We start from the raw sequence: 12,118 nt of genomic DNA on the forward strand, positions 1-12,118 counted from the left end.
CTTAATTTGTATGTATCGAAACATTTGTTTTATAGCAAAGGTAAATCGAATCAACAAATAGCCTACGTTAATCAAATTAGTCAAGCTTGATTGTCCTTTCCACTTAAAATTTAACTCAAAGACATGCAAATCTGGAACTTTCAGTACTTATAGTGAAGTTAATTGAACAAATTTTGGTAGAAGCATGCATAGGAATGCTAATTTTATGCCTTGCTAAGTCATTTGTCTAATCAAAAACACTTTTTCATTGTTTGCCCAGTTCTGTGTGGACAGTGAGATAACATGATTTTTTAATCATCCTATTGCAAATTTCTGGACATGTTAGTCAATTCCTGTTTATAAATACTTCTGGCTTAGTGCAATTATTTTAAGACTGTGCACGTTATGTTTCAGCACCAGCTGGAAATGGATATGAAAATTATGCTTGACCCAGAGAACACCAACAAGAAAGCTGTTTTAAAACCACAGAACTATGAGATCAGGCTGCCACTTATAACTAAGAAAAGACCTGTTCCTGTGAGTAACTTTTATGTATTATGGGTTTATATATATTGACCGTTCATTATTAAAGTTAATACATGTCAGACCTAAGTAATTAAAAAAAATATGTATTGTAAGTGAAAGTACCTCATAATTTTCCATTTTTTGATATTTCTATGTAACAATCAGAACATTCGGAGTGACAAAGGGAAATCAAACATGGAATGTAACAGGTTTAGGTAGCAAGAGCCCAGTACAGCAAAAGTAAGCATACATGGGAATGTGCATGGTGAGTAATCTCAGTAAAATCAGGGTCTGAAGATAAATTGGAGCTTGTGGAGTTCAGAACGTGACACAAAGATCAAGGAAGACGTAAAAGGGGTTTTGTTGATAAGAATGGGCTTTCAGTTGTTTGGTCTGTGGCTGTTTCTTTAAGAGACATGAATGCCTTCAATTTTCAAATGTCAATAGGATTGTTATGAATGAGTGAAAAATGCTTGTATGTTGCTTTGATGCTGTTTTTAATTGACTTTTTTTTTAAAGAAGCAATCCTTCCATAGGGCTATCACACCAGAAATCAGTGTCACTGCAGCAGATAAATAGGGGTTATACTAAATGAGAATCAGAATCCTAGACTGAATGCATGAATTTAGGTGGTGTTTGCATCTTATTTTTCTGACGAGGGTTAGGAGAGAATGTCCTATTCTGCTTCTTATTCCCATACCTGGAGGACTTGCTTTGGAATGTGAGGGACAGATTTAGATCCTTCCATTGCATGTGGAGATTTTTCAATATCTTATAGATCCCAAGCGTATTTGCTGTCCAGCTACAAGGTATTCTGAATCACAGCTTTCCTTTTACCCTGGTCAAGATGTTTCCCTTAGTACAAAACAATTATCTAGAAAAGCTGAGGCTGAGCACTTCTCACAACACGCTAGTAGGAGAATCCTGGCCAGCGCCCCTGATATTGCTCTTCTCTCTGGCCTTAGAATGTTTAAGCTGTGTAACATTAAGTTTTGATTCTTCCAAATTTCTGTTCTGCAGAACTGCTGCTCCTCTTAAACAAACATGAGGATGATTTTCTTTAAAGTATGCTTTAAAAAAAAAAAAGCCACAGACATCCACAAAAATCACTTATGTTCACAAATTCAGCGCAGCACTGTCCACATGAAAGAATATGCCCAATAGTCTCACACAAGGACGCTCTTCTAGAATGTAATGTTTGTAATAGAAGTATTATGCAGCAAGCCCATTGCCGTAAGATTCTAGGGTGTTTGGTATTAAACAACACAAACAGAATCTGTGAATGGCACAGTTGTAAGCTGCCACTTATAAAAAATGATTTTTGAAAGCTGTTGCCCAGACTAAGAGGTGATTTGTCTAACCCTGTGATATAGAGTTAATTAGAAAAAAGCATCATGGCTAATAGCTTTTTAGAACCACTCTAAAACACTCGCAGAGAGGAATATTATACTACTGCAGAGAGCCATGTGTTTTACCACTCTCACTGAAATGTATACTGATCAGAGAAAACTTCTTAATGTTGACTTAAATTACTAACATTTAATGTAAATTAGTCAAGCTCTCTGATACATATTTACAGTTGCTTAGAAACTGTTTATGACAGGGAGATTGGCTGAAAAAACAAGTAGGTATTTTCCATCTGTAATTTATTCTGCTGTTTTACTGAAGTAGACACTAAAAAAGTTCTTGAATTTCATGGCACAATCTGTGTTTTGAAATGTTCTGTCTTCACTGGGGGGGAGGGGAATTCTGCAGTTGGATTTGCAAAATCCACTACCAAGATTGTGAATGAAGGCATTTCTGTTAAATGCAATGTATACAAGCACTCAGTGAAATGATAGTTATAGATTGCCAAGAGTAGCTAAAATAAATTAGTGTGTAGTTGCAGGTCTAAAATTATATGGTCTTTCATTTTGGAAAAATAAACAGCAATTAAGTACCTATCAGAAGAATTAGGTTAGCTACTACCTACCCTGTTTTTTCTAGTCTGCCATTAGAGGGCAATATTTGTACATACACACACACGGGTGGACCTATGCGTATACCCATGTACATGCCCTACCTAAATTCAAAGATTATGCCCCCCAAAAAATCAGTGTCAGAAACTGACACGAATGAAAAACTAATCACTCGATTAACTGCATTCAGTTTTTTCTAAGAGTTGTCAGTATCCCAGTTTTCAAGGAGACCTGAGTATTTTAAAATGTGGTTGGGTTAAAAACAAACTGGTTAGGTCAAGCAATCTAACAATCAAGCAATCTAACAATCAAACAATCTAACTAGTTAGGTCAAGCACAAAGTTCACAGACTTTTTCCTATCCTGCCATTTTAGTAGCTTGAAATATTATTTTCATTTTCTTAGTAAAGATCTCATTTTTTCATGAAAATGTTCTTTTCTTGCTCTTTTGGTGTTTACCGATGCTGAATTTTATGACAAAAACTAAAGGAAATTAATTATGTGGTTACTATTGCCCTTTTGTACTTTTTTGGTTTGATAAGCACTAATGTTTCATCCTCTGTAACATTCCATAGTTATCTTAAAATAAGAAATGTAGTTCTGTTTGAAACACCATTGATAGACTGGGCATGGCTTTATTTTGTAGACTGTATCTGGATAACAAATGAAAAATGATGAGTAGATAATTATTAAATATGTACACTTCCAATGGAGGATCTAGCAAAACAAATAGTGATCTGAATTGCAGCAAAAATAATTCTGACTAACTGCTGCAATGTAGAAAAGATTCACAGCTATACCTTTCATTTTCATAGGACTGCTGTTCTTTTATAGAATTATTCTGGCACTTCTTGGTCCCTGTTTTCATATAAATATATATTATACTGTAAACTTAGGAACCTTTTAATTTATTCATGAGTTAGAATTTAATACGGTGATGATTTCTAGCCTTTATGAGTTGCATCTTATACAGTGTGGCTTTAACGGTGATGGCAGTGATTCTGTTTTGTTGGTGTTTTTTTTTTTTAGCTAAGTTATTTGAGAGCAATCACTCTAATCACGTCCTCAGTTATTTGTTCTTTATTTGGAATTTGCATCGTACTAATCACTAATGCTTATCACTGGGAGTCTATTCATTTCCAAAATTATAAAGGAAGGCGGAGCAGGGCAATTCTTTTCATTTCAAATGATTAGAAGAAGCTGTAGAAGAAAATCAGGTGTTTTGGTCCTCAAAATTTGATTGTTTTAAACCTATGCATATGGCTATAATTACAGTCAAAGCATAAGTTGGCATTGGTAGCAGAATGAGACCTAAACAAATCAATGTTACACCACAATAATTCAAAATAAGCTTGTTGCATTTGTATTATGGTATGTAATCAGAACAAGCAGCACAGTGGATTAATAAAATCTTCTCATCAGTAAAAATAAAAAGGAAATAATTGGTGAGATGGAGTTAACTTAACAGATGACTAAAATCAGCATCCTTTCAACCTAGAAATGGGAACGTGAAGGTCACCCCCATCTGAGATGACAAACGTTGAACGTTTTGTTGGTAAACAAATTAATCTTTTGAAAGGTCACCATTTGTTTTAAGTTTTTATCCAGTTCTTGTCATCTGGAATTGGAGATTGACTGTCATTTTGCTAGGTAGGGGTGCAGCCAAAGCTGCTGAAGCTGCTTCCGTACATATCAGCATTCCTTGACAAAACTCAGTGCCTGATTGTGATGCTATGGGCTGCTGGTTTACAGCTGTCTCCGGACAAGAATGGAGGCCCACCCCTGAATTCCAATAAGATGGTCCTGCATATTCTGCCTCGTGTAAGCTGGCCCTTTGCCCGCAAGTAAAATGTATTGTAGTTCAAGCCAGCAATTATCTTCCTTACTTCCTTCTGTGCTGCTTCTGTTCCCTTTTTCAAAAACAGATGTGGGATTCACCAAAGTTCTCCATCTATTCTCTCTTGCACCTGCTATGGCAGAGTTTTGATGGAGGTAAATTTCTGGGAGAGCTAGCAGCAGGTTATGAAGGAGCAAAGCTTGATTTTTCCAATTACATGGAAAATTGACGATTCAGAGCCATCTCTGGTTAGTTTAAGAACTTAAAGTAGGTAAGAATAATGTGTAAGACCTGTTGTTAAAGATGCCTAGCTGCTGCATATTGAAGGCTTTCCATTGAAATTGGAGTTTATTCCATTTAGATAAACAAAATGTAACAGAAATATTTATTACTGTCTCGGTATTAGATCTCAGGGAACCTGTATTAATCAGTAGGTAGATAAAATGCTGGACTACGTAAATTGGAATGAGCAAGACAAACTTGCATTTTCTACATAATTTTCCTACTTGGAAATCTTGAATAAAAAGACAACCAGTTTTAAAAATGGTTCCTATTTTAAATTTCATAGAGACTGTTACAAATTTTGACTCATCCGACTGTAAAATAGTTCCACTCACACTGATGAGAATTTGTCCTTTACTTACATTGGGTATTTCTGCACTGAATTCCATATGCTGGTTCTTAGTCTCGGAGGACCAAAATTAGGTCATTGGAAACCAGTATCAAACACTTTATTTATTTACTATTTATTGCTAAGATTACTTGGCTTGATTATCAGAATGAGATTCCTTTTCAGAACAGAAACTGATAGATGATGGAAATGTCAGTGAAGCTGTTCTGTGCTTTGCTTTGCTGCTTACTGTATAGATCAACACCAAAGCAAACACATCAGTTTAGACTACAGAATGTAATTAAATCCTACAGGAATCTCATCTAGGAAAAAAAAACAAAGCTGACCTGATCTTGTGTGGTTAGTAGACTCAAGACTAGACTTGATGTCCAACAAAGATCCCTTCTAACCAATCTTTCTATTCATTGTATGATTGAGGACAAATTGTATGATTGAGGATAAAGTGCAAGTCACTTAGCACCTCTGTCTTAATTTCACTTGAATTTTTTGCAGTCTGAATTGATTTTCTTCCATTTCTAAAAACCTGAACCTTGCTATCCTTATCCTGCTTCATCTCTGGGATAGTTTGATCTTGTTTCTCTAGTGCTTTTTGTCTGAGGAACATGCAGTTTGACAGACGTCCGGTTTCCACTAGAGGTGCCTTCTACAAACTCTTACCTGCCAGTTTTCTGAACATACAGAAAACTGACCTTAGTTCTATTGATTTTATTTGACTATGCTCCATCCTTCTCTTTGTGGGGATTACAAACATCAAATTTCAGCAAGATCTTCCTAATCAAAAATATGAAGGTAAATGGCAATTTGGAGCAGATAATCATGAAATGATAGATTGCTGCTGTATACCTTTTCCACCATTGCTATCAAGCTGTGTGGTTTTCTGATAAGAAAATCTGATTTATCTAATCTTCTGGGTTGATAAACCATAGTTCTGACGCTATCTTTTCTCTGTATTTAATACCAGCCTATATTCTTTTCTAGGGGAAAAAAAAATAAATATATATATATATAAGTGTATTTTTAAAATCACTTGTTCTAGTTAAATATTGCTGTCTAGGTAAAAAGAAAACAAATAGGGAACTAATCAGAAAATCCCCATGGTGTTACAACAAGTGCCCTATTTAAAATGAAGCAAAAAGAAAAAAATCAAGTGGGAGAGGTTTATCCACAGGAGAAAAACACTTTAGAAAGGGTAATAGAATTGTTTTTTCTCATGTCCCAGGTTAATTACACTCAGAAGTGCTTGAAATGAAAAAATAGTTTTTCAGCACACTCCAAGCATATTATACAGAGTAAGCCTTACTCTGCACTACAGATGAAGTGCTCCCTTCCAGCCCTATAAAACTGTACTTTAAAAGTACCCATGATGAACGAGCAGGCTTTGTGCTGACTTCAGACAAATATACTTGCTGAATTATAATCTTCATAACAATCTTCACTAGAAGGCGTTATTTGTGCAGGAAGATGTCTGTGACTCCATTCACCTCATAGCAGTTAGGGTACATTGCAGCTCTTCTGAGCTTGGGTTCTGCCAGACAGAAAGCAGGTGAGGTGTCTACAGGTTAGGGTTACAGAAGGTGTGATCCTTTGTTTCATGCTGGTTTGAGGCTGTCTGTGCTGAAAACATAAAAGCTCTAGTTCTAGGAGCTGCCAGTTCTGTGGTGTTACATCCACTATTTGTTGTGTTTATACCATGAAAGCTTAAGTGTGAATAAAGGTTTTAAGATGTGCTGACCTAAGTAGACGTAAATCCATTGAAAACCCTTTAAAAAGATAAAATCTTATAAAGATCTTTTTTGTCACTGAATAATAGTAATAAAAGTATATAATATGCTAAAAGTAAACATTTTTCTTGCATTACTTACTAGTATTTTAAGCTATCTTTATTTTGAGTTGCCTTAATTTTAATGAAAATAACTGATGGTGGAAAGTGATTTGCCAAATTTTGCTTTGGTATCTCACTGAAGTCTTTAAGAGGGCAGATAATGCAGCAAATAGGATGCTGAAAGAACATAAAAGAAAGGTGTAAAGCTTGTGTGGGATTTTCTTAGCTAACAGCTTTGGGTGAGCTCTATACTTCCGCTGTGTTGCCTGTATCATGTAATTTCATGGATCATAGTGGCACTGTGCAGTGTAAAGCAGAGTTGAAATTGCATTTCAGTTGCATGTGTCCTTTTTTGAAGTTGACACCTACCATGGAGTTTATAAAAAAGAAGAATTAAGTATCTACAGTAAAAAAATAAAAACCTCTAGGCTGCCTTTGAACTCATACACTCTACCTGAATTGCTTTTCTATGTTGCTTATAACACGTGTATGAACACAAATAAAATACATAGTGCTGTTTATCGTAACAAAACTCCTGGGTTTTAAACTAGGATAAAATTGACCAATGGTAAAATCAGTGCTGCTTTCCTGATACAATAGCAATAGCCTGAAAAAAGTAGTCACTGATTAATTAAATTTTGTTCATTTTATATGTTTTTGTTTCCCCCACAAACTGCTTGAGCTGAGAGTCAGTATAAAAGTGTGGTTTATTATTTCCTTTTCTCAGTATCAAGCCACTTATATGCTGGCTGGTATAAAGTTAATCTTGGTTATATGCTTATTGCTATTTTCTTGGAACATGAGGACATGAAGATTCATACAGCTAGATCCCTTAAAGCATAATGCTTCATAATGGCCGTAACTGAAATGAGTGCCTATGATTTCTCTGAAAGATTCTCTATTATGAGAAAGCCTACGTATTTCCTAGCTCCCTAATGTCTCTTGTGGACAGTGTTATTACACAAATTGGAAGGAAAAATTATAATAGTTTATTTTGATCTATCTCATTTCCCTGTTAGACTTATGAACAGTCCTTTAGAATTTCCTATCCCTTTCTGTAAACTCAATGGCTGATGTTATTTACTAATTGCAACACACTAGTCCTCAAAGGATCCCAATCACATCCTGGATCCTAGTGTACTGAAAGATACATATAAGCATGATAATCAGTTATTAAAAGCTAGTATTTTAAACCATGTAGTCCTGATGTGTTCTGTGAAAGAAGTAAGTATTTTCATTTTGCAGATCTATCAGTATTTTGTAGCTTTCAGATCTTATGTACTTAATGTTATTTTAAGGTAGTTTATCATTCATAATGAAGTGATTTTTTTTTTAAAGTAGATTAAAAAAATGTCCAGCACATGTTATTAGGTTGTCTTCCATATAGCTCATCAGTAGGGTTCAAACCTTTTTACCCAATATAAGAATTTCTAATCATTAGACTAATAGAGTAACTCATAGCAGATCATCACCCACGAAAGCATGGGGCATTTTCTATTGGGCCTCACATTTATTTAACAGCTAAAGATGAGACTGGGAACTTGATGTCCACTCCAAATTGTGAGGGAGAGGCATCTTGCTGTGTACAAACCATTCTGTTTTCCCTGTCTTAGTGTGCTCCAGTTCCTCCTTCTTACATTTTATCTTGCACTAGTTTCTCTGTTCCTTATAAAGCATATCCTAATCTTAGGTGCTTGATTCTCTGTCCCCATCCAAACCCTTTAATCCTAACCTATGCCAAGCTCTTTGTCCAGCCTGTCTCAATGTTCTTAGCCGCATTATTGCCAGATCTCTTACCTTGTCCAATCTACCTGTTGGCTTTCCTGGCTCCTAAAAGATCTAATATGTGCCTCCACTACATTTATTGTTCCTCAGATTAATAATTATTTACGCCCATGTGCTGGCACTTTCATACCCTTTTCATTCAATTTTAGTCAATTGCTTCTTGTGTTGTTGGGACACAGCATGAAAGTTACTGGAGAACTTGTACAGCTGCACTTGCAAAGGAAGCTCTGAGCATCATACATTAGAGCACGCCTACTCCTTGGGTAATATAGCTGCTAAAACTAATAAAACTTTACTTAGATTTCCAAACATCCATCAACAGAGTAAGGTTTTGAGTAAGGTTAAATTTTCGCTTCATCAAAACATTTGCGTTTAAGGTGAATCTTTCATGTTTCCCTATGTTTATCTTTGTCTTATGTTTCTAGCATGAGCCAGGCAAGAGAAAATAGTATCATCTTCTGCTGGTAGTGGTTTACTATCTTCACGTGAGAGATCTCAGTGATGTTACTTGCATGTGCTGCATGTGCTGCGATGCTTTAAACCTGCTGAAGATCTGGCTCTCTGTTTCTTTAGGAGTTGAGTACAACTCACATTCCACATGGAATAGTATGTATATTCGTAGGCAGAAAGAAACTGAAGATACCATATTGGAGAAAGGAAAAAGTGGGATGATAATGTAGAGATTTTGTATTTAAAATATGTAAGTGTAAGGTAGCAATATGTTCTTTTCCCTGCACAGTGCTCTGTTTGTGTGCTAGTGATCATAACAATAAGAGACGTGATATCACTATCCCAAAGTGATATGTGTCACTGCTTGAATCCCTGGCACTTAGAACCAGCAGGTTCCATTTTTTTCTGGCAAGCACAGGTTAATTGGGGAAGTAAGGGAGCTTTAATCCCCACATTAGCACAGCTAGTGTGGCACATGCTTCCATATCACATTATCAAGCTGTGTTGTTCCCTGCTGTAGTTAAAGAAAACTTCAGAAGTCTGAGATACTTTTTGATCCCTGATTTCTGAATAGTTTCATATGCTTTAATTCCTTTAGTATTCTTCCCTGTAAAAATTTATTTCCATGTTTTAAGGAACTTCCTTTTCTTTCTGGTGCCTTGCCTGTGTATGCATTTTATATATGCGAAGACTGTTCTATCAAGAAGCACTATGTTTACAATGTACTCATTAAAACTGAGCAAACTCCTTGTGATCTCTTTAGGAACTAGTACACTGATTTTTGCATAGAAGAAATCACAAGGCATCAATTTAATTTAATTAACTTTATTTTAAATTAATAAAGTAACAACAGTAGAAAGTACTATAGCATGTTCACGAGTAGTAAAAGCTGTGCTTGTTCTGTTACATTATTAAATCTTATTTATAGTGGAATTTACATTATTACCTGAGTAGAAAAGTGTCCTTTGCATATCCAGGATTTCTCTGTGTTAAAATAAGATTCTGTCTCTTCCTAGATGTGTAGTCATAAGACAGTGAAAAGTCACACAGCTAGCAACCTTTGGGTTTTGCCTGCCTCTCACCACATGGATTCTACCTTACCCCTGTTAGATGAAGATATAAAGAAAGGTGAGTCACAGAAACACGTCTGGGTATTGTTGCCAGGCACCAGATGTAAGCTACATAATCAGTGTTGTTTGCTCTTTGTAGCAGATACCTGGTAATCAAATTTTCCGTCACCTCAAAACTTTTAAGAATTGTCTTCTCAAACATTGCAAAGGGTAGAGATCACTTCAGACTACTTACTTTGTGTGGTAGCTAACCGTAGGAGATAACATGCTATTTTCAGCATCATCCTTCCTGATTAAGTCATATTGTAATTCACAGAGTTTAGTTGTTACTGGAAAGAATTGTGTATGATGGAAGATTCTTGTGTGACCAAATAAAATGATCAAGATAGAATCATGATTAATCTCTGGTTATTAATCATTCAGTTTTAATTAGTCCTGCACTTGGGCTATTTTAGCAATCGGTCCATAGTCATAATTACATTGTTTACGTAATTACAAAGATTATCTTCCTTGAGTGTCCTCATTAAAAAAAAAAATACCTGCTGCTTTTCTAGTTCGGATTTGGAATTGAAAGAACTTTGGACTACCTTTGTTTAATTCTTTCATTATTGTTACTTTTTTTTTTTTCTTTCATTACTGGAATGTATATGAATTGTTCATTAATGTCATATTCTCATAGGTATTCTGAGCCTAACTGAACAACGGCTTATCCCTCCAGCAGCAAAGATAACTCTCCAGACACCTCCTGTTGTATCCAAAGCAGCTCCTCTCCATGAGTTTCACAGGCAGCACAAGAAGTCAACTGTAGGTGAGTACAAATGATTGATAACAACCATGAGTTGTATCTCCAACTTCACTTTCAGTCCCTTGTTTTGTCTCTCAGGGAAGTGGCTGTCTATAAAGTACTCAGTAAAATTCTTAAAAATACTTAGTGCATAAAAATGCACATGAGCATCCTGTGTCTTGCAATTGAATAGGAATCATATTTCTTAATCCCTGTGAGGATTTGGTCACTGCTCATTTCTGAAAATTCTTAGAGGTTCCTACCTGCATGTTTCAGATTCTAAGTGTCTGAATCTAATATCTGACCATCAGAGTTATAGTAAAGCCAATGATACTGCAAGTGATGGTAGACATGACTTATAACATCTGATCAAGCCTCTGTTTTGCCAGTGTGATGAGATGAATGGCTCTTCATAAATGAATGTACTCTGGGTAACAGGGTTCTGATCTACTACAAAGAATGTTCAAAACTGTTATCACTACAGCTGCGTGTGACATGTGACAAACATACCATCAATGTGAAAAGGAGCATGAGCAAAATGAGGAGTGGGCGTAGTAGCAAATTGAAATATAAATTTCAAAGTTTTCCTAATGAAACGTAGTAGTTGGAAAACTAAAAAAATATATGGAATAACATGGAGTATAAATGATAATATTCTGGTGTTATTATGCTGTATATTACTACTAGCTGGCATGTTATGAGCTTTAGAACATTATAAATTAAAGCCGTGATACATATTTCCTTAACATAATTTCAGTCTTCATAATAGTAACCCATTACAGCTTGGTTAGACTTAAGGTCAATCAGTGACATTTCTACATGGGTTTTGGTGATATGTCCTGAAAATTGTAACCTGCTTAACATGAGAGCAAACTGGAACATGCCAGTACCTACTAGTATATGGTGGAATATCACTGTGATGCTGTTGTTGCACTCGTTTAGCAATGAAACTTGTATTTATTGATTTGTTTGGTACAGGAGAAAATAATACTAGGGCGAACCCTGAAAATACAGACACCTTCACCTTTCCAAACTCAAAGGAAACAATTGATGGCCCAGATTCCTCTAGCCAAGGTAATACAGCACGACCTCTATCCAGCAGCTCCATGGTTTCAGCAAGAAAATCAAAGCCAGTGTGGACATATCCAGCTCAACAGCTGAAGTCTGAGTTGCAGACTCCCTTTCAGACACAGGTATTTAGATGGTGAGGATAATGAAAGTTTCATTCATGTTTTTAATACTGTCTTCAGCAGAGTTGTTTTAGGAACTGACTGTGAA

The 12,118-nt window shown here is 35.7% G+C and overlaps 1 protein-coding gene across 1 annotated transcript in view; it reads left to right on the forward strand.

Moving 5' to 3' along the window:
* The window catches only part of IQCH (IQ motif containing H), a gene marked incomplete at both ends in the record, with an annotated part of 64,892 nt that overhangs the window by 6,198 nt on the left and 46,576 nt on the right, over positions 1 to 12,118 (forward strand). The window contains 4 exons of the mRNA XM_084293549.1: positions 394 to 516; positions 10,003 to 10,114; positions 10,736 to 10,864; positions 11,819 to 12,044. Coding sequence (XP_084149675.1) covers positions 394 to 516; positions 10,003 to 10,114; positions 10,736 to 10,864; positions 11,819 to 12,044 — 590 coding nt within the window. The remainder of the gene's footprint in view (positions 1 to 393; positions 517 to 10,002; positions 10,115 to 10,735; positions 10,865 to 11,818; positions 12,045 to 12,118) is intronic.

Source organism: Netta rufina (assembly GCF_964035555.1).
Source record: "Netta rufina genome assembly, chromosome: 11".
Lineage (NCBI taxonomy): Eukaryota > Metazoa > Chordata > Aves > Anseriformes > Anatidae > Netta > Netta rufina.